A 22,967-nucleotide genomic window follows, 5' to 3' on the forward strand; every position below is an offset into this window, starting at 1 on the left:
TCTGCTGTTGACCAGCCTCAGATAGGGGACATTGTTCTCTCAAGCCTTTTTGTGGTGACTTACTATTGTTGTTCTTATTCCCTGTCTGTTCTTATGATTAGAAAGCTGTTCCTATCCATCTTAATTATTTTGTGCAGAAATTTTGGCCGGCTGTTGTTCATGTATGTGGAGAACCAATTGTCTCTTCCTTAAAACCTTTACCTGTATTTGTAGGTCACTATGCCCCATCTCATCAGCTCCTGTTTAAGCTCCTGCTTGTTCAGTCTGTGCCCCAAAAAAACAGTCCTGGGCTCAGTGCTCTGCCCTGAGCTCACTCTAACTGCTTTTGTAGTCCACAAGTTTCTGAATTGTGGTAGCAATAACTTGATACAATATTCTGTCTGAGGCTCACACAATAATACTTACTATTATTACTTAATATTAGGACAAAACAGTCAATAATACTAATATAATATTCTCTTGGGGGGATGGCTCCCCCCTCCCCTGACTCAATTTGTCCACATCCATTGACTTCCATTTTCTTCATCCTCCTTTTCTTCTCCTCCTCATGTGCTGGCAATCCCCTCCTGTCTCTGCACTGTCTAGAAATTTCGGCTGTTAATCAGTCTAATGCTGTGTCCAGAATGTTTCTGCATCACATCCCCGGCATCTTTTTTGCACATGGTGTCTTTATCTGATTGTCACTTGGAGGCCTCTGTAGCTGCTCCTAACAGTCGCTTTTGGGAATGAAACTCTTTCTTGTAGTAGTAAAAATTAATCCAATGAAGTTTCTCTATGTAGTAGAGTTGAAAGTGATTTGAAATGGTTTCAAACAGACAAAAGGCAAATGTCAAATGTTTGCTGTGACTGATGCTTGTCCGAAGGGGAGGCATCCTCGCTCTGCCTCCTGGTGATGAACACCTCCAAGATACTCCAGCTTAAGGACAGGCGTATTTGTTGGGTTTGGGATGTAAAGTATACAAAAGTGAGAAGTATCCGTGAAGTAGGTTAAATGGCGTTTCAGGTAGGGCCCGGTAGCATCCAGCGTGGCACTGGTTACTCTAATACTCTTGTTTATTTTCACAAACCAGCAGCTCACCGTTTCTGAGCGGACGACTGCTGCGAGGAGACCGTAACCTCTTGATTTCAAAGGAGCCATCTTTTTGCTGGTGCCTCTGTGGTTAATGTAAGAAAGGTGTCTTGCCATAAACTTTTTCCGAGGTATTCAGCAAGGTTGGAAAGGGGTCGGCCCGGGCAGGAAGACCTTGTCTGTGCTATAAAGAAAATAGCAAGCAACAAAATGAAATCATCAAAGGACCAACAGGATGCGGTCCCAGGAGTCCTCTCTGGCATGTTAGTCCTTCTTGAAAGTTAGCATTGAGTGAAGAGTGACCTTAAAACTCGCTTCATTCAAACAGACTGGGCTCAAGTTTAAAGTTCAAGGCATTTTGTTTTTTCACCTGTTTCCTACAGTTTTAAGAAACTTCTGAAGAATTAATGTGTAACTATATCTGGTCACCGAGCCAAGGCGGAGAATTTTTCTCAAGGGAAAATAATGTTACTGTATGGAGTGAGAGAAATGGATACTTTCTGAGTTGGGAGAAAAAGTTTTAACAAAATAAAACCAAAACCCCTGCTACCACGATCGCAAACAGCCCTGGAGCCGCCATAGCGCACACACTATTTCTTATTTTATTTTCAAAAGAAGCTGGTAGGGTCTGGTAGTTGCCTGAGTTGTGGAAAAAGGATGTTTATTGTCGAAGCTGCTGCTGCTGGGGGAAGCGAGGTCTTGTTCTGGGCACGACCTGGGAGCAAAGAGCCTGGTTGCAGCAGTTCAGCTTCATCTGCAAGTGTGTGTTGACTGAGCCAGCAACTGGCCCCTGGCTGCCCATCGCTCGCTCCCCGTGCTGGAGCTGTTGGCCCCCAAGAGGGAAAACTGAAGCCCTGACCTGAAACTCCATCAGTAGGTGAGGGCAGACGTGGGTACGGTGATGCAGCCCTACCACCGCTAATGCCGAGTGGCAACCCGGGCTGCTGGCCAGTGCCGGTTACAAGCCACTTTTATTTTCACCAAACAGCATCTTCTACCTGTGCAAACCTGAAATAAATACTTTATTTTCTGATCCTTGCATCTCGTGTAACAAAGCAACTAGTAATTGATCCCATGAGCGGTTCAGCAGGTCGTCTTTCGTAGCTAAAAGAAATAGTTTGAAGCGATGAGATCCAGGTTTTGCTCGTATTTCCCTGTGCCATTAAATTTTAATGATTCTGGTATGAATATTTCATGAAAGTACCTTCTGAATGGGTTTGTTTTGTCCTGGCAGCTAATACTCAGTAGAGTATTAGCTAGTGGGTTTTTGTTTGTTTTTTGGTGAGGTTTCTTTTCCTCTTAGGTGGTTTAGTGTAGGTAAGAAGTGTCAAACTGGATTAAGTGAGAAAAGGCAGCTTCTTGGTGGTGATTCAGCAAAGGGATGCTGTCTATAACTCTTTCCAGTTGCTTAGTGGGAGTCTGTGAAACGACCCTCAAATAAAATTCTGCTCTTCACTCTCCTGCCACGAGGGGGCTAAAAATGTTGTGAAAGCCCCACACCATGCAAGTGCTAGAAATGATGCTAACACAGCTAACAGCCTTTCACCAATGCCCCACACGGCACACAGGAGACCAGATTTATTGCACAGAATATTGTATACGTCTTATTTATACGGAGCGACATTCAGAAAATGTTTTTACCAAGTTTATTTCAACCACCCCTCAGCCGGGGTTGTCTGGGCTTGGCTTTGGTCTTTTTTTTTTTTTTTTTTAATAGAAGAAGTTATTGCACCCAGCCCATCCCGCCTGAGCAACAGGGCTGCTGTGGACCGCAGCGGTGTGATGGGGAGCTCAGCAGCCGCCTGCCTGCGAGGCCACAGCTCTGCCAGTACAGCAGCCTCACGGCTTGTGTAATCACAAACTGTGGTTGAAACTTCAGATTCCCACACCATCTCCACTTCTACTGCCTGCTGAATCCATCTGCTTGAGTGCTAAATCACTTCATCCAAACCTGGATTAGCAAAGTTTGTTGTTGTTGAATTTTGTAGGACCTGCACTGGGATGCTGGGTGTAGTTCTTTAAATCGGTGTTAATGTAATATTTCTGAATAGCCAGTGCTACCAGAAATGCGTACTTCATTTTCACTGATCTCCGGAGGGGTAACACTCTGTCCTGCAAACTTTTTGGACGCTTATTGCCAGCTGTACAGTAAGGATAGAGCCTTTGTTTAATGGAAGTGAAGCGTATCTTTTTCTTACAGATGCACCACTCGCTACTGGGCTTTTTATGGGCGTTTTAGGTTTCCCTTTTTATTTTTTAATTTATTAACTCTGACAAGTAACCTCTTGGTTGTGAACAATTTAATTCACAATTCATTTTTCCGATTAAAAGTGAACACGAGTGCTCTAATCCCCTAATGGGAATTAATTGCATGTTTCAGTGCTTAACTCTGATCCTTTCTCAATCCCCACTGGGACAAGTTTCTTCCTGAAGGATCTACGTTTGTTATTCAAAACACAATCTGAAAGGTAATGCTTTTTCTTATAAAAGGGAGTCAGCCCAACTGAATATTAATGCTCTTTTTATTGCGAGGGAATGAGCTGCATCAAAAAAAAAATTAAAAATAAACCTCGTTTATGTCATGAAGGATGAATTACGCTGAAGTATGTCTGATAAAATACAGGGGAAAAAAATCAGCGTGGTCTTTTTTCCTTAAGTGAAAGCAGTTTGCCAGTAAATAAAGGCACACACCGTTTTTGCTTGGAAAACTATATTCTGTTACAGAGAAAAACTGTTTACTTCACCAAGGGGGAAATTGCTTTGCTACTGAGTATTTTAAGTGACACTGCTCTTGGCCAGCCGCGTACCCTTTTGGATAACCAACCTGATCTAACAGTTTACTAAAATAAGAGTAAATAGCAGAAAATAGATTAAGTTTTTACTTCCAGTCTGTTTTTTAAGATTTTTCAAACTTGAAATGCATTGTTTAATGACCCTCCTTCCAAAAGTAGCTGCACGTGCTCCCCTGGTGCTGGGTGTGTGGCCCAGCCAGACAACTGTGGGTGAGGCAGGCTCTGCCCAGTCAGCAACCGAGGGCAAAACGTGGGAAACCACCAAACAGTGCAAGAACTGATTCAGAAACAGCGGGGGATGAACGGGACACAGCGTGAAAAATAACCCAGGAACTACAAAGGTACCTTTCCCCCACCACCACCTTTCAGTAAAGCCAGTCTTTTATCCCATTTAAACCAATTTTGAGTGTTTTATGCTCCCAGATAAAACAAATGTTGAACACCATCGTTCAGAGTGTGTTTCCAAGAGAGGGCTAGCACATGTGAACATCAGCTACTTCAGGTGGCTTAGCACTTTGGGGTGTCTGGGGCAGAGGGGAGGAGCACGGTGTTACGTGGCCTTTCTGCCAGCAGACCTAGCTTCCAGTTTGGTGAGGGCTGAGGTGCCGCATCCCCCTCCCAGCCCATCCCCAAGGTAAATAAATGGAAATAACATGTGTACAGCTCCCTCAGACAGGAGGGGTGAGGGTGCTTGTGGAGACATTACCGGCTCTGCCAATGAGGTTTGTCACCTAAGATTTATCATCAGCAAGGGGAGCCGTCATTGTTCCCCTCCCCTGAAGGAGCAGGACAAACATGTCCTTGCGTCGGCAATGGCACCTTTCAGACAACACCCACTCACTTGGGATGCAGTTTCTGCAGGCCACCACGCTTCTCTCCCCCAACCTACAGGTTGCCCTTCAGTGTTTGTCAGTCAGCAAGCAGGACCTCAGCACTGGGGTTACTGAAAACCCTTCAGTGTGTCTGTGAAATGACTCAATGCCAGTTAAACTTGCCCTGCTGCCATGCTGGAGTGCCTCCTTTTGCTTGTAAGGTCTGGCGTTAAAGCCTTTTCATCCCTCTTCATGACAGACAGGTCCTCTGTTCCTCTCGGTGGTGTCCCAGTTTGTACGTAGTTAGCTTGCTGCAGCCACGAGCATCGTGCAGCTTGTTTTTCTTTTCCCTTTTTTTTATTAAGACTGTGACCGAGCTGGTATTACTGTTTGAAAAAAATACCATCAAATGTCCGCAACTGCAATGCAACATGACCTGAAGTTTGAATTCATTCATTTGCTTTCAGATGACTAATGCCACAGTGCTTTATTTTACCCTGAAACAAGGAGACACCTGAACTTCCAAACTGCAACCAGGCTCTTCTCTTACTGAATAAAAGGTTGTTTCTCAAATAGTGAGTGCTGCAGTGATGAAAGGAAATCCTGGGCAGAAGAAGGAGGGAAGCAAGTGCTTCTCCAGGGTGTACTGGAGCACACCCCAAGGCAGCAACGCCGGCTGTCCCACGTAGTGTGTGACCATCAGTTCAGGCTTTAAAAAACAACACTGCACCCCAACAAGGGAAAACAAACTAACTGTGGCTTCACACCTGCAAGTTTTAATAGCCAGGTTTGACCTGGGCTAGTTAAACAGTAAATGCAGGGGAGCAGCATAGGGCAACATCTGCTTAGCTGAGCTGAACCATGATTTTTTTGTTATTTCCTCCCCCCCATAAAGGATGTGCTCAGTGGAGCTTGTTTCCATCACTGGGCTGGATCCCATCATGGTAAGGGAGGAAAAAAGAAAAATGAAGAAAGGCTCAGCCCTTTTCACAAGGCTCAGGGATGCATTGGCTGATGTTGGGGATTCCCTGGAGAAACCATGAGATGTAGTTTGATTATGGCAAAGAACTGCAAGGGTGACTTTCTCCTGGTGTTTGTTTTTCACCGTTACAGTTTTTGGCTGAAAAGTTTAGAGAGATATTTGAATTTAGTATGATATTTAAATGAGGTGTAGGACATCGAGACCACTTTTGCACATGCCTGGACCATCTTGCATGTACAGTGTGTCTTGGCGTGGCTGCGGTTCTCCAAAGCATTGGCCAAAGCAGCCACATGGGTAACATACGCCTTTGTCTTTCAGCCACTTTTGCAGGTACGATGGCTCGTGTCTTCGTCTACGGCACGCTGAAGAAGGGCCAGCCCAACTACAAGTACATGATCAACACGGCCAAGGGGCTAGCGAAATTCCAAGGAAGGGGCCGCACGGTGGAGAAGTACCCACTGGTGATTGCAGGAAAATACAACATTCCTTACATGCTGAACATCCCGGGGACAGGACACCACGTTGCTGGGGAGATTTACTCAGTTGATGACCAGATGCTGCAGTTCCTGGATGAGTTTGAAGGCTGCCCAGACATGTACCAGCGTACCCTGATGAGAATCGAGGTGGTGGAGTGGGAAGGGAAGGGCGGCACGGGTGAGGCGCGGGCAGATGCCGAAGGTGTCATGGAGTGCTTTGTGTACAGCACGATGACGTACCCGCCCGAGTGGGTCGGCCTCCCCTACCATGACAGTTACGACTGCTATGGGAAACACGGCCTCTCCTATGTCCTACGCGAAAGCCGGGATTAGAAACGGAAGGTAACGCAGCTCGGCCGAAGACATAGTACCTTCCCATAACCTTTCCAGGAAAGCTGTAATACCTTTCTATTAAAACACGGGATCTCTTGTAACCTTCCCAACCCAGGAGCCTTGGCACTAGCATTGAAATCTTGTAGGCCCAGAGATGGGGACTCGTCTTCCTCACCCCCGCTAACCTGCTGCAAGTAACCAGGTTTGCACGAGGCATAAAAATCACTGTATCTGTGCACATCAGTTTGGGGGGTCTAGTTATTTTTCTCCACCACCCCCCGTTTTGCCTCAGTGCATAACTGAGGTCAGTGAAAAGCAGAGGAACAGACTAATTTTTTTTTTTTTTTTACCTGAATTGGCAAATTTTCTTGTGTAGTTCTCCAAGGTGGGTGGAATAATGATGATACTATCGCACTAATAGCGGAAACTGATTTAAAAAAAAAAAAGTCACGTCTGCAAATAAAGTAAAGTACAACTCGCATTTAATACTGACTTGTAATGGTGTTTAGTAGGTTACAAATGTAAACAGGGAGAGATGACCATATAGATACTATGCGCTTCAAGACAAATACGAAATTGCTGGAGAAACAGAAAAAAATTTAAAGACTTACTTATACTTGCTCTGTGTCACAATGTTTTTCTGAACTGGAAAAGAGTATTTTTAAAATGTTTAGTTTTACAAGGTACTGTGAAGAAATATTAAAAGAAGATAATTAAATTTAAAATGGTGTTTTTAATTTAGCATTCTAAGCACTTTAGGTACCACTTCAGTTCACTGACTAGCTGTGGGGTTGGGGGTAGGGGTGGGTGTTGGGGACCAGGAAAAGCAAACCTGATTTGAGCTGCCCACCATGCTACAGCAGATGCAGTTGTTGTGAGCGCTTGCTTACAATCGAGGTGACTTTTAGCCAAGCACTTTAATGCAGAACTTGCAACCATATGCAAACTGAATTTCTTATTGGGGGAAAGATTTTACATACATTATAAAAAAATAATCCAAATGACCTCTAGTGTCATTATTGCAACATTAAAGGCGGGGGCGGGGTGGGGGGAAGATGTAAAGACGACTATTGTCCCCTGACCCAACCAACTGTGCTGGTTTCTGTACAATCTGGGAAAATCATGGCTTTCTGTTGTTACACTACTGTGCCTTATTATTTTCTTTCAACTGCAGTGTTTGGTACATATAGATTGTACAGTATCCAAAGCTGCCAAAGGGATGTGAGCAGGGAATGTAGGCCACGCAGTGAGCCAAAGTACGATTAAATGTACTAAGGATACCATTAAGAACAATGTTGTACTTTTGCTTCATTGCCAGGAGCCCTGTGATGGCCAGAGGAGATTTGGGGTAGGGAATCAGACCAGGGATCCAGGGTAAGGAATCAGCCTCAACTTATCAGTCACAGGCACTGCTGCATCTCGTGTAGAAAAACAGACAGAAAGCTTGTGTTGCTGCAGTAGGCGAATTAAGTAATTTTAAGGTAGAAAAGTCATGTCATGTCTCTTTACTATACTTTTTTTTTTTTTTTTTTTTTTAAGTTTAGGGCAACCTGCAGAAGCTGAACTGTGCTCCTTTTGTAAGGGGCAAGATGGCATTAAGGAGATTTGTAGGAAGATCGGCAGGGTGCCTGCCTCAGTTTCTCTGACTCCAGAAGCATTAATTTTCCTGGAGGGCAGGTACTACCCAAACACTCTCCTTGAGCATCTTAATGGCTTTTGTAAACTAATTAACAAAGCAGATCTTTGTGCTATATTATTCCATCTTGGCTGTCTGATTTAGTTGGCAGCTTCTCAATAACATGAAAAAAAAAATGCCTCTTCAATCAAAAGTTTCAAGCAGAATGAACCTTTCTGGTTGAACATGAGTCACCAGTCCTGTCACAGACTCTTTTCGTCCTTCACCTTTTGGTAAAGGGCCCAGGCGCCTCTGGCCCGAAGGGTTTTTCTGGGAAGTAGCACAACTCTGCACATCCTAGGCAAGAACGTGAAAGCAGCCCCCCTCCTCTCTGGGGCAGTGGTCAAGGCACAGTGGGAACGGTGACTTAGAGGTATGTAAAAAAAACAGCTGTAGGAGGTGAGACCAAAGGCGGGAGTAGCCCACTGTCCTGGATCAGCAGTGGGCAGCAGTGGAGGCAAGAGCATAGGGACAGAGATGATGCTTACAGTTTGCAGGGATGGTGGAGGTACTACTGTGTGTCATAAGCTGCTGGCTTGGTGAGTGAGATCAGTTAATGGAACAAAGAGCCTCTGATAACCATGCACTAACAATTGGAACCCAGTAAACTTCCAGTACCTACACCATCCTGTGGCACTGAGGTCCTGAGCGAGGAGGGGAAAAAATAAAATACATCCTCTTATCTGTTCTGCCCAAGTTACCAGCCCCTCTCACTTCTCTTCAAGTCTCTTAAATCTTCCTCCTCTCCAGGCCCTTTCTGGTTTCCCACACTGGATACACAGCTCTTCCAGCATGATACGGTCTTGTATTATGAAGAGTCCTAGTTCTTCACGCAGTTATTAGTAAGAGCCTCTGCACAACAAAAGATCAAATGCTTGGGTCTCCCTTTCCTGTAAGAGTTCAGGAGGAGGCTTGGCCTGAGGGAGAGCAAGTGCCTCTAGCAATACCTTGGGGTGGCCAAGGGAGTTCAAGGACAGTGCCAGCTCCTTCTGGAAGGACGACTTGCATCCAGTAATCAATTGAAAAAAGATAAAGGGGGGGAAATTTGAGTATGGAGTCTGAATAAAAGAAGAAAATTCCCTTACAACTGTAAATGAAAATACATGGGGAAAGTCTTCACTACCAAAATAAAACACCTAACCTGTAATTTAAATCTATACAAAGGCTTCAAAATGTTACAATAAATCTGATCAGGATTTAAGCCATTGGCAGTATTTGTTCAGCACTTACACAGAGTGTAGGAAAACTGCTCGGTTAACCACTCAGTGGTTAATTTTTCACTGTTACACACTTTGGCTGGGGCTTCAGACCAATGATACTACCATGGAGAGGATTAATCGGATTCGGGCTTTTGTTATGTTTTCTTTTTTTTTAAAAAAAAAAAGAGGCTTTTCCTGTTTTAAAGCAGAAATGGTATTTTATTGATTTTATTTGATCCTGAAAAAAATCAAAGAATTACAAAGGTTATGTACAAGTATTTCTGGAAGTAAAAATCTGGGATCTGTTGCCAAGGTTTAACATCTGTGTTTGCTGTCTTAACCACTGATACAATAAATATGACTGTATAAAATCTTGCACATAGGACTGTCCATCTTCTGTGTTGAATTGCCTTAATCTTACTTTACGGATGGAAATAATAAAGGCATAGCTAATTCAGCAGTGTGGAGGCAACCTTTCATTCCAGTTCCACCAGCAGATCTCCTTCTCCAACAGTATCACCAGCTTTGCAGTGCACAGCTTTCACCTAGGGTACAGAAACAGAAATAATTTCAAATCTTCCTCAATAGCACAGTTAAATAAATGGTTTGGTTGCCATTGCTTATATAGAGTATGACATCTGCATGCACAGGGTAAATGGCCACTGTACAACATTCTGACCACCACAGGGACCACAGATGCATGTATGCTGGAAGGGCCTCAAGAGGTTGACACCTCGACCTCCAATGTTCGGTGTCCAGCTGCGTTTTGAATCACACAGAATCACAGAATCAACCAGGTTGGAAGAGACCTCTGGGATCATCGAGTCCAACCTTTGACCTAACACCACTGTGTCAACTAGACCATGGCACTAAGTGCCACATCTAGTCTTCTCTTAAAGACCTTCAGGGATGGTGACTCCACCACCTCCTTGGGTAGCCCATTCCAATGCCTAATAACCCTTTCTGTGAAGAAATTTTTCCTACTGTCTAACCTGAACCTCCCCTGGTGCAGCTTGAGGCTATGTCCTCTAGTCCTGTCGCTAGTTGCCTGGGAGAAGAGGCTGACCCCCGCCTCGCTACAACCTCTTTCAGGTAGTTGTACAGAGCGATAAGGTCTCCCCTAAGCCTCCTTTTCTCCAGGCTAAACAATCCCAGTTCCCCCAGACACTCCTCATAGGACATACCTTCTAGACCCTAAGTATCTTGAGTATCTCTGAGGATGGAGACTCCAGCACCTCTGGGAAGGCTGCTCCACTGCTTGACCAAATCGTGTCCAACTCCATCAAGGTATTTAGGCACCTACCACTAGCTGGTTTTTTTATGACTTAGGGGCTTGAGGACCTGAGCATCAGATGGAGATGGCACTTTTACAAATTAAAAGCACCTTTCTTCCACCTATTCACACTGCTGCTCATTTACTACTAAAATTTTAAATCTTTTAGAGGACAGGCTGACTCTTCAACACTTACGCTTGGACGTTTCAGTGAAATATTCCAGTATTTCTTGCATTACAGATTTTAACTGAATTTTGGGACTGCAGCCATGAAGTGGGTTTCCCTCAATCCCCAGACAGCTGGGACAGATTGATTCAAATCTGAATGGGGATCCTTTAACATAACTGAACTTGGCGAAGGGCTACCACTGTCAAATAAGTGCAACTACATCTGTAGATTAATCATATACTCACGTGCAGGTTCCTGAATTTTATAACACAAACATCTTACACTCGTCCCTCATTTCCCCTACAAAAGGTTGCAACATGTTTGAATTCCCTTTCAGCACATGGAGCTCCAGAAAATACTTGAAGCTGTATGTTAAGAGTTTGTTTGCTTGCAATATTAATTCAGACCTCACAGTGACACGCCCAAATCCTTGGTCAAAACCTTGTTCAGCAGTTAGCTCAGTTTAGTCATCCACACAGTCCCTTGGGCTCCTAAAGGAAACCTGCAGCATACCCAAAATACCACCCTACTATGGCTACGCTATTGCCCAGGTCCGAGTTTGATAGTGTAAAGCCACGTGAGCTGTAAGCATCTCTCTGGCTCTGTAGCACAGGCGTATTCACAGCATTGCTCAAGAAATGAAGCTGAACACTGTACACAGGAAAAGACGCCATGAGATGCACAAGAAAGGGCTTTATTTCTAAATCAATAGCTATGCAGCCTACCCGGTTCCTGAGTTTCAGTCTTTTAAGAGATGAAAGCAGTGTGGAAAATACTCTACTTCTTTCTTTTCTTTTCCTACAAAGACAAGGTTCAGCAAACGTCATAGCTGATGAGTGTTTCAAACTCCCCAGTGGTTTTGACATGCAGCGGGGCCAGCTCCTCCTTCTGCCCCATGCGCAGCTGTCACATAGGACACAGGAGGCACCCCAGTTCCTCTCCATCTTTCCCCCCTTTTTAAACCACATGCAGCTGGAGTAAACTCAAAGTAGATGAAAACAAGCCATTTTTCCTCACAATTACAAACAGGAAGATGATGGGGTTTGATGCAGAGAAGGAATTCAGCCGGGAATGAAAACGGGAACGTCTTCCAGCTGAAGACAAATGAACCCAGTTTCAAAACACGGTTTCAAAGCATCAAAACGCAGACTAACAGCCGGTGCCAAACATCCGATTCCTGGGGAGGGGCCAAGTTATTTTAGCACTCAGAGCCGTGACTTTGCACTGCAGAATGGGATTAATTCTGTTTGGCATCTTCATTTCTACACAGCCCAAAGCTTTTTTGCTTTTTCAAATTCTAAAATTCTAAAGAATCAAATAATTTGCTTATTATTAAAACTGAGATGCCAAGGGACCATTGCAAGGTGCACATCAGGCCTACTGAATGGCCTGTTCACCGTTCAAATCCCACTTTGAAGGATTAATAAGTCAAACGTGGGGTTTACATTGCATCTGTACAGAGTGAGTGGGAGATATTTATTGGGAGAAGTACAAGCAGGATTTTAAGGAACAGGCCCACAGGTTGCAGCACACCTTAGTGGCAAAGGGAAGGTTAAAGTAAAAAATAAACGGGGGTGGGAGGGAGGGGGAATGGCATTTTAATTAGAAATACTCACTAGTTAAAAGCAGTAGATGCAAAGAGCAGCAATAAGGGGTTAAAAAAAAACAAGCAAAGATGAAAAACTAAATGCTGGGGAATATTAATCAAGTGAGAAAATAAATTATACAGGAATTAATGCATGAAATAAAATAATAAAGTAGCAATGTGAGAGCAACAGGAGAAGGTACGTTCCCCCTCCCTCCGCAATTTTTTTCCTTGAGACCCAGTTTTGCACTGGATGCACTGGGAGAGGCAAGCCCCGGGTCCCAGCCTCAGCAGCGATTTTAGTGCTGTGCCAAATCAGCCTTTCTTGTAAACACACAAACAGTCCCTGGCAGAGAGACCCATCTGGAGATCTCAGTGAATCTTGCCAGTGACTAACCTCCTCCCTGCCCTGGAGAGTCGGGCTCCTCGCTGCCTCCCTCTTGCGCCGGGTTTGGTTTGGTTTTGCTCTTTTTAATAACAAAATGGCAGCGCTGCAGAGAGAGCAGAGGGGCCTGTCCCCAGGCAGAGAAGGGCTTGGACATGCTAGGAAAAATGAGACTATATAATCCAGACCTTTGGCAAGGGCTCTGACCAGCAACTCCTCAAGAGTAACTCTGCTCTCCCTTTGAAAAGGATGGATCAGGGGCCCATGTCTAGATGATGGTTTCAGACTGTTTAATCTGGCACAGGGATGCTGCGAGGCTCTGATTTAGGGGCCGACAGTCCCCAGACCAGATGGGGTTGCCCTTGGCATATAGGCTTAACCAGTTCCCTGCCCAGAGCGCTGGTTTTGGTACCTCCTGCGCTGCAGGAGGAGAGTCCCAGCTCAGGGGCTGCAGCGCTGATCCCACTTGAAGCACAATACTGCAATGCACAGCCTTGCAAAGCTAAACACATTTGCAGATCCAGGCTTCATATTTAACAGACACAATAATGAAAAAATTGCTTTTCTCATCTTCTTGCAAAAGCACTTTTATGCCTTGTTCTGAGTGATTTTCTAATGTCAAATTGTTTGCCATTAATGAATTAACTGGCAAAGAGATCTCTCTTCTTCAGTTGCTCTCTGGAAAGATGGAATTTGAAGAAACGGTCTGCAACACCTTTCAATTCAACTTGGCATTGTAACATCATAGAAAACAAATCATTTAGGAGAAAAAGAGTTATATGAATTTCTGAAGCCAGTAAAACTCTTTCCTGCTGTGCTATCTAAGGCTTGGAACTACTTAACAGCATTCACAGCAGATGCAAATGTTAAAAATTAAAGACACCTCACTTCGAAAGACTTACAACAATCAGACTTAATTCCTTAAAAAACAGAATACTCCTTTTTTCCTTTTTAAATTCTATCCTGTTTGACAAGTTGCATATGGTTTTAAGTGACCCAAGGTAGCTTACCTTGCCTGTTTTAGCAGCAATCATACTGTTCTGCATTTTCATTGCTTCAATTACACAAATCTCTTGACCTTCTGAAACCTGGTAAAATTGAAGCAGTACAAGATGAGGATAGAGGATTTGAAATGCTCTAAGTGTGTATGATTCTTCTGGAAAATAAAGGGATTATTTCATTAAATGCTAAAAAGACTTTCATGGCACAAGTCAAGTCAGCCAGCTACACAGCCACGACACAAAACTCAATCACAGATCGCAGTTGCCTTTGACAAACTAGCAGCACCATAGGGAAAAAGGAATCACCTACTTAAAACTATCCCGCCAGACAAACCTAAAAAGCTCCTCTCCCATCCCATCCATTCAGCTCCAACTTCTACAGTTCGCATTTCACATCCATCACAGTTTGATGTTAAATCCACAGCAAAATTTAATCTGTGCGGTTTTGGCCAGGGAGCCTTTGCTTTGCTTCCCTGGCGCAGACCCTGCAGATACTAAGCCTGATTCAGAAGCCAAAAGTTTCTTGGCACGTGACGGGGGGGGAGCAGGGGCTGGAAGCTCCAGCAATACCCAACGGGCTGATGCTGAGCAGAAAGTCACACCTCTGCACGTGGCAGTATCCGGATGGCGGCTGATGACTTTGGACTGACGGACAGCAGCACGCCTGCGAGGAACCACCACCTCTCAGCTGTGAGGGAGGCATCGCGGAGGCCACACCATCATTTTCACTGCAGCTGATAGCTCTTGGAAACATTCACGTTTCCTCTTTCAGCTAGTTTGCATTCTGCTAACAGGGATGCACAAGCTCAGGGTCACCAGTAACCCACTGGGCTGCTCTGCTGGGCTCCCCATGCCTCCCAGTCAGAGCCTACCTCCGACGCCTTGGACCACACTGCGCAGAGGAAACAGCCGCCCGAGGCTTTACAGGGGTCGGGGCGGAGGCGTGCCTATACATGAGAGGAAAAACAGGGGATTCAGAATTTATCCCTCGTGTAACCCAGCGATCAGCCAGTCATCCCATGAAGATGATTTAAGCTGGAGAGGGAAGGGCACTAGGCCCTACATGCTGGTATTTAGGACTTGCGCAGGTACCCTCTGGGGTGGCTGCCTCTGAGGGCCCTCTCCAAGCCTTTTTCATTAGGCTCTTTTGCAGCTGTAGACTACTGCCAATCGCTCCTTATCCCAGCAAATTTGGGATGCTTTCACTCTGATGTCAAAGTTTCATTAAAGAGGGTAATTTGAGACCTGCAGAGAGGTGGTCTATGCGTTGTTATATGTGCTAGTTCCCTCAAAATGTGTTTATCTATATACATACACATACATATCTATATTTATCTAAATATTTGTAAAATTAATAATACATATTTAAGGACAAGCACATACCACTTTGGAGGAATATACTGTCAGACAGGTGTGAAGTCAGAGATCAAGTGCACATTGCATGAAGTACATTCTGAAAATTTAAATAAAGCTCTGAAAATTTAAATAAAGCTTTTTTTTCCTCAGGTGTGCACTAGTGTTAAGCATTTCCCAGTGCTACTCTTGGCTAATGTCCACTCTACATTTTGAGCAATGACTGAGAAGTGCTGATGGAGCCTATGGATTCTGAGCAAGACAGAAGAAAAGACGTTACATTAAAAGGTAACGTTACACACCATTTCTCCGACAGGCTGCCAACAGCAATACGATGGGCTTTGGGGGTAAATAAGGAAAATGTTTGCTATGGGAACATGGTGTGCTAACCGGATACAGAGAAGAACCAACACCCAACACTTCACCTGCAGAAATTCCATCCTGAGCTTCAGGTGAGCATTTAAGTCATTAGCCGTGTCAAATTCAGTGAATAGTATCAAAGACTTGTCCTTTGTCCCCAGTTGTTTCCCTTGTATTCCATTTCCCCATCTTTTGTCTCCCTCCTTCCACACCTGCTGCTCTGCCTGTAGCCTTGTCCCAGCAGCTCTTTCTTTCCTTCCTTGCTTTTCCTCCTATTCTCCCTACCTCACTGCTCAGCTTTTCTTCCATCTGCTTGGAACTTTCCAGACACGTCTGAGGTTAAGAGGAAGCTATGAATATCTACTTCTGTTTTTTTAAAAAAAAAAAAAAAAAAAAAAAAGGCAATAATGTTTGTTGAAGGGGGTTTTTTAATAGCATATTTCAGAAACAAATTTGCCATCCTCTGGTTAAACTCAGCTATCAGAGTGCCAAGAACGTTGGCCTCTAAAGGTTGCTGAAGACTGAGATGCTAAGGAGTGCAGATCTGTATTGAGTGGGCTAATGTCAAGGGCACAAGAAACTCTGAGCCCCAGTGTGATTCAGTTTCCCAAAGAGTAACATGGCTTCATCAGGTGGGTGGTGTGAAAATGGATCAGTTTGCAATTATCTAAATGGAGTTCTGGAAATACACCTACTAGAAAGTACAGAATTGTCTCTGTAGATCTTAAGCACACCTGTAAAACGCAAGGAAGTCTTAGCAGCTGTGGCATGGAAATGTCCATGAATCTGAATTTCTCCTCATTTTCCCCCCTTTCTCAAAAATAAAGTGTTTGTTTTATGTAATACCTGCTGGGTTGGTGACAAAGGAAGCAGCATCTGGGAGGATAATCCAGAAAACATACAGACAAAGTAACCATTTAACATCTCCCGGTCTTACTAATTTGGAAGGAAGGAGACACTTTCAGCACGTACGGCGTGTGAAAACGCTGTGTAAGTACTTCTGATGATGTGCAATTTGTTGAAAATTACCTTGGTGAAAGTGTCACTTAAGCACCGAAGTTTAATTACTGGTCTTATGTTAAACCTTTACAGCTCCACTCATTGTGTTGCAAAGCGACAAATCCTAAAATTAGGCACTTGTATCTCTCTTTTCTCTTTTTCAGTCTTTTGGGCATTGTCCAACTTCTTTCATTCCATAATTGCACATATCCTTTTGCCTGTTATTTAGCCTGCAAATGAAAACCACAGCGATGTGTACGAGTTCTTGCTTCCTAACTTATTTAAGGATTTATCTGGACCGTTTTTAATGTTGCCTTTTATTCGTATAATTTATTTCTTTCAGTGGATGGCAAACCAATGTAAACCACCATCTTTACATTTCAATTTAGAGAGGTCTCAGTGATGACCCAAATCTGTCAAAACAGGCAAATAAAATCAAACAAAAAAATCTGATTGATTAGAACCAAGTAAAACAAAAGGGCTCCTTCTCTTACAAGAAATAAAACTCAGGTATCTTTCTTACAGAGTTACGCTACAGACAAATCTACCTTTACACTGCTTAGAATATCAAAATAAATAAGTGATTTACTGTTAGACCTGCAGTCTGTATTTTAGTAGTTTATTTCTGCATGGCACAGTTCAAAGTACCTGTTCAGTTTTGTTCTCCACAGGGTGAAAAGGAAAAAGAAAAAAAAAAAAGAAGAAACAAAAAAAAAGAAAAAAAAAGAAGAAAAAGAGAAGGAAAAAAGAAGAAAAAAGAAGAAAAAGAAGAAAAAGAAGAAAAAAGAAGAAAGAAGAAGAAAAAAGAAGAAAAAAGAAGAAAAAAGAAGAAAGAAGAAAAAGAAGAAAAAGAAGAAAAGAGAAAGAAAAAAGAAGAAAAAAAAAGAAGAAAAAAAATCACTGAAGAGGAGGGTACTTAACATCTCGACGTTGCTGACAACTCTGATGTGAATTTGGGAACAGTCAATAGCACTGTTGGAGTAACTCGGGGACTGCACGGTGGTTGTTATCTCCTCTGGCCAAAAGGTTATGCACAGGACAGGGAACTGTCTCCAGTCATTTCCTGACCAAGCAACTCACGACGTGGGCTGGAAGCAGAACTTAAGAAGCAGCAACCCCGAGCCGTTTTCGTTGCACCTTACAGGAGGACCATAAAGACTAATTGCACTTACATATGGGTCTCTTTAAAACTCAAAAAGACACAAAAAATCGGCACCGGTCCGAGGGTGTTGCTACCACAGGATCTTTGTGACTGTGGTACACTTTTCTCAGACTTTTGTGCGTCATCTGATAAAAGACTTAATGATTGTGACAGTACGTCTTCCACGTTAGGCTCACAAAATGGTCCCAAGCCCCACAAGTCTTTCTGATAAACCCAGTCGGCGCTGATGTATTTCCCCGCTCTCCGTCTAATTGGTGTAAAGTTTGCAGCTCTGAATCCCCTATCTTTTATCCAGCTTGCTGCGTCCTCTCCTTTGACGTGAGGGTCAGGGTTCACATTCGCATCCGATTATCAAAGTGGCACTCATTAACCGGCAGCCTGCCTCGCACCAAAATGAGTTCGCTGGAAGGGGAACTCGGCCCATTTACTCAGCAGATTTTAGCATTTTAAGGAGGCCCAAATGTCACACAGTATTGCGACGTTTTGAGGAGTTTCAGACATCTCCAGCTGATGATTAATTGTGAGTGATGGGAAATAAAATCCAGTAAAGCCAGCTGCTTGCCATGGTCGGCAAAATTACTATAATGGATATAGGCTGCCAATTTTCCAGTTTTACTGGCAAGTCTTCCAAGTGTAATTAAGGGAAGTTATAAATGATATGGAAATCTATCAAGTCCCATTTATTTTCAGAGGACTCTTTCCCCTGAGACTTTTATCTTCAAGCTTATAGTTTGCTTTGTTGTGCTAATGATTTAAACCACTTCTTATTTCTGATTAAAGCCCCCAATATCCTTCATAAGAAGTTAGATCCACTTTATTCAGAAGGATTTAAAGAAACAGAAACCTTTTTAAAGTTGTGTTTGTTAACCGTGCAGAGCTCTCGCTTCCTCTGTGGAGGCATAACAGAGCATCCTCCATCTTAGGCACCTCACTACCATCTGGATTTCTGCTTCCCACAAATTCTGGGTATCAGGAAAGATCTGGTGGGGGAGAGGGAGGAAAAAGAGGGAATAAAAAAAAAAAAAATTTAAAAATCCACCCTCAACAAACCCCCAACTTCCCTCCAAATCCTAAATCCTCCGAAAACAAAGATCGTAGGTGCTGCCTTAGATGCTAGACATTTAGCACAGGGTGGTGTTGCTCACTAATGTCGTTTGATTTGGAATAAAAGCATGAAAATGATGTGCAAAGGCCTAAAATTGGAGATGTAAAGGATGACTGCACAGTATTCCATTTCTCAATTTCATCCTTCAGAGCCACAAAATGGGGGTGATACAGTTACTGGATGAGATTTACAGTAACAGCTGTGGTCTTCCCACACAAGGGAGGACCTTCTAATGGGCTAAGGTCTGTTTTGAACAGACGGGGAGTAGCAAAACAAGGTTCCCTATTAAGGGTGTGCAGTAATATTCCTGATAAAGAAAATGAGTGGTGGTAGTCAGATTGCTTTAAGATACTGAAATCTCTTTTTGCTGTTTAAAAAAAAAAATAGAGCTATTTTAGAAAGTGCTAACTGCTAAATAAATGAAAGACATGTAAATGTAAGGGTTTGGTTTTTTCTTAATCTCACTACGAACTGTAAAGAATGCATAGGAACCAGTGCCAGGGGCATATGGCTTTCTCCTGTGCTGAACATTCATACAAAAGACAGGTTCATCAGTCATTGGAGTATCTGGATAAAAAATCAGCTCCTGATGGATGGTATTTAGAGCTTACCTGCTGCTAGTACATTACCAGAGAAACACAGGTTTTGAAACCCACATGACATTAGAAACTGCAGACCATGAAATACCCCACGTGCAAGCGCACTCATAATGTACGCCAGGTTATACAAAATAAGAAATAAGCTATTTAAACCCTCTGCCTAAAATTGGGCCCGCTGCAAGGAACCCTGGGTCAGCCCTACACAGGCCAATTAATGCACAGCATCTGCTGTATAGAAGCCGTGCATGAAGCACTTCCGAATGATTTCAGCAATTAAAAGAAAACTGTTTCCTGCCTGTTCTGACAGCAACTGTTTCAATGCAAGAGTGAGCACCAAATCATTGTGTGCAGCTGAAAAAATTAAGTCTCTCTCTGTTGTGGTTTTTTTTTTTTTAATCTTCTGAAAAGGGGGTGGGAGGGATGAAGATTTCTTATGGAATCAGATCGTTCTTTTGTTGTCCGACATTCTGTGTTTTTCTGCCAAATTAGACAGAAGGCTCCGAGGGTTTACAGGGGCCCTCTACAGTATCACCTTCTGGTGCACTGTGGCTCCCTAAAAAGATGGATCAATATCAACCCTGCTGATTTGCCTACAAAAGTGAAAATCCCTCAATTACATTTTTAAGACTATTATATTTAGAACAGAGGTGCTCCGATGCGTGACATTTTTAAGGCTCTTGGAGATGAAGGGAAAAAAACAATGAGAGCTCTAAGCAAAAACGATCTTAGATTTGGTTAAAAGCGAAGTGAGAATTGGATTTTATCGACATCTCCTTTCTCAGCTTTGGGGAGACACCAGTAAATATCCCTCGCAATTTCCACTATGCTGTGACTTGTGTCATCATTGAGCCTTGTAAGTAACAAGGGACAACGCGAGATGATGCCGTATGAAATCCAGTCACCCTCTCTTGTAGCCTTCTGCAAAATAATTACAAACACTCATCTTGTTTATGCTTGTGCAAAACCACTGGACAGTGAATTCAGTATGCATTCGCTATCTAAAATCCTGATGAAGATACTGGGATTTTTGTTTGTTTATTTGTTGCTTAAACTTAGCCCATGCTGGTATCATTCCCTTCCCGTTTTTTTTTCTCTCTGACTTGTTGGCAATCTGGCAGCAAGCACCCGACAAGAAAACAAATCCAGAGGAATTGGATGAGCAGCAATTGAAATTCCTTGACATTGTCCGTTACCGTGTAAAATAACTAGTGCAAGTTTTCCCTTCCTTCCAAATTAACTTTGAAACGGGAGCTACAGAGCTGCAAATATAATTAGCAGCAATTAATAGTACTTGACAAATCATTATTAAACTTTTTTTTGCTACACTCCTTTAACGAAGATAGCACACCCCAAATTTTGTGACCTCTGACTACCCAAAGGTCGGTGACATCCCCCTGACAGCGATCAGCACTGGTCACTGCACTCCCACTTATCCAAAACACACTCCCCCAACTACTCCTCAGATCCCAGCGTCTTGGGGAAGTGATGCGCAGGCAGAGCACTTCTGGGGGCCATTCTTCTGCTCCTCAGCACAACGCAAAGCTTAGTTGCCATCTCAGCAATTTTTATCAGTCAACTTTTTCAGTAACCGCTAAAAAGTTGGTCATCACTCGAAAAGGCAAAGCACACCAATTAAAAAAAAAAAAAAAAATCTATGAATTCTTTTCAAAGGCTGGTAGCATTTTTCCCCTAGGAGGAAACTGTAATAATATTGACTATTTGTACATCATCATCGGATTAGGATTTCATTCTTGATTACACAAATTCTAGAACACACATCTTAAGACTGTGCAATTGCATAAAGATATAGAAGAAAAATCTATTCAAGTCAAATACAAAAAATGACATAAATATGTTATGAGCAATTAGTATAGTTAAGAGGTTTTTTAATGTAACCACAATTATTACTTGAAGCCTTGTGTTGTAAGAATGGTGAAATATTTGAATGCTTTTACTCTTAAAATTTCACAACTGTGAAAATGTTTCCATTTCCTGTTTACCAATAGGTTTCTCCCCCTACAAAAATACACCCCAAAAATTATTTAATACACAGAGTCATAAAAAACACATGAGGTTTGTGACCACATTTGGTCAAGTTTGCAAACTCCCTTTAACTGAAAAATGCAGTTTATATTTGCCCTGGGATCACTGAAGAACAGGAGGGAGGGAGAGGAGGTAAAGGGAAAGAAAAAGGAAAAACAATAACAGAATAAAAGTTCACACACAAGAGAAAAATCTTATTTGAATTTAAGAATATCTTACTGAATGATTGATACCATCTTCGTCTAAATAAAATGTGAAAATGTTACTTAAGCAAATACACTTTTACTGCTTTTCCTGGTTGTTATTTCTCTGTTATAAATTCCAACCAGTATAATTATAAGATTTTTTTTTTGTTTTAGATTTTGAGGTCTGAATGGCAAATATGATTTTAAACACCACACAACTGGCTGACGGCAACAGGTAACTTTATAACTCCACCTTTTCTTTCACGAGAATGAATGACGTAGTGAGAAACAGAATTTACGAAGCTGTTTTGTTTTGGTTTTTAGTAGTGAGCACTTCAGCAGTAGAGGTCAAGCAAAACTCATCTTTTCCCATAGCAAGAACTTTCCAAGGCTTGTGAAATGGAAAATTGTGGAGAAATATATTTTTTTAAACTATTCTTCTAAAGAATAACAAGAGAAATTGAAATAACATGCATGCAACTGAACAGGAAGAGGAATGCAGTTTAGAAGAACTGGAATGCAGCTTAAAACATCTTCCTCGGTTGTTTTGAAAATGTGGGATCACTGACAGGAATGTGTTTTGTAAGTTACACAACTAAAAAAGCAGCCTTCAAGATACCTGGTTTTGAAATTACTGAGATAAGTAGCGTACACATTTCAGAGCTGAAGGCAGAATAAAATCATCCCATGCAGTATCAAGACCCATGCTACCCTACAGTAGCATCAATCTGAAATCATAAGAAATTTTGATATGAGAAAAGTCCATTTAAAGAGTGGTTTGAATGGTGATAACTTCCAAAACCTGGGGTAATCCTGAATTACTGGAAAGAAGAGAGGAAATTTAGAAACTTAGGTCAAAATAATTAACTATCCTCTTATTTTGGCTGTAGTCCTACAAAGATTCAGTAACGCTGGGGTGTTTACCCAGAGGTTCTTTCGTTTTACGTATTTATGGATGAGGGGAGTCATTAAAGCGATTTAGGCTACCAGCACCGGTGTTAGCTTATTGACCAATGTTTGGCTTAGTAATGCCACCTGTTCTGCCTAATTTAATTAAAAAAAAAGAAAAACAACCAACAGAAACATACAGCTAAAAGAAAAACATCTTTGCGTGTCTGACAGATAGAAAACTGAAAAAGCAACAACTATATTCATAGGTGAAAATATAGGAAAGGCTACACGGCAGCCAGGACAGTTGAGGTCTTTTTTTTCTTTGTTGCTGTGGGCAGTTCAGACTACCAAAGTTGGGATCAGTTGTGGGAGCAGTTTGGGTGGTTTACTTTAAATCACTGCTTCGCCTGTTCACCCATTAGGATCTGGGGCTTTCCCTGCTCCTGCAATTTCAGTGCACGGAATCCTACACGCACAAAAATGAAGCCAAGCACTCAAGACGAAGAAGAAATATTTGCA

At 42.6% G+C, this 22,967-nt stretch overlaps 2 protein-coding genes across 3 annotated transcripts in view; one reads left to right on the forward strand and one right to left on the reverse strand.

Moving 5' to 3' along the window:
• Positions 1 to 7,167, forward strand: part of GGACT (gamma-glutamylamine cyclotransferase) — a 29,790-nt gene extending 22,623 nt beyond the window's left edge. Inside the window, exon 2 of the mRNA XM_068395234.1 lies at positions 5,974 to 7,167. Within this exon, the coding sequence (XP_068251335.1) occupies positions 5,991 to 6,464 (474 nt within the window). The 5' untranslated portion in view covers positions 5,974 to 5,990 and the 3' untranslated portion in view covers positions 6,465 to 7,167. The remainder of the gene's footprint in view (positions 1 to 5,973) is intronic.
• A 2,369-nt stretch (positions 7,168 to 9,536) lies between these two features.
• The window catches only part of PCCA (propionyl-CoA carboxylase subunit alpha), a 566,570-nt gene continuing 553,139 nt past the window's right edge, over positions 9,537 to 22,967 (reverse strand). For both annotated transcript variants that reach the window (XM_068395362.1, XM_068395359.1), the window contains 2 exons: positions 13,761 to 13,838; positions 9,537 to 9,883 (listed from right to left, as the gene is read on the reverse strand). In XM_068395362.1, the coding sequence (XP_068251463.1) occupies positions 9,815 to 9,883; positions 13,761 to 13,838 (147 nt within the window). In that variant the 3' untranslated portion in view covers positions 9,537 to 9,814. The remainder of the gene's footprint in view (positions 9,884 to 13,760; positions 13,839 to 22,967) is intronic.

This window comes from Nyctibius grandis, chromosome 2 (assembly GCF_013368605.1).
Source record: "Nyctibius grandis isolate bNycGra1 chromosome 2, bNycGra1.pri, whole genome shotgun sequence".
NCBI lineage: Eukaryota > Metazoa > Chordata > Aves > Nyctibiiformes > Nyctibiidae > Nyctibius > Nyctibius grandis.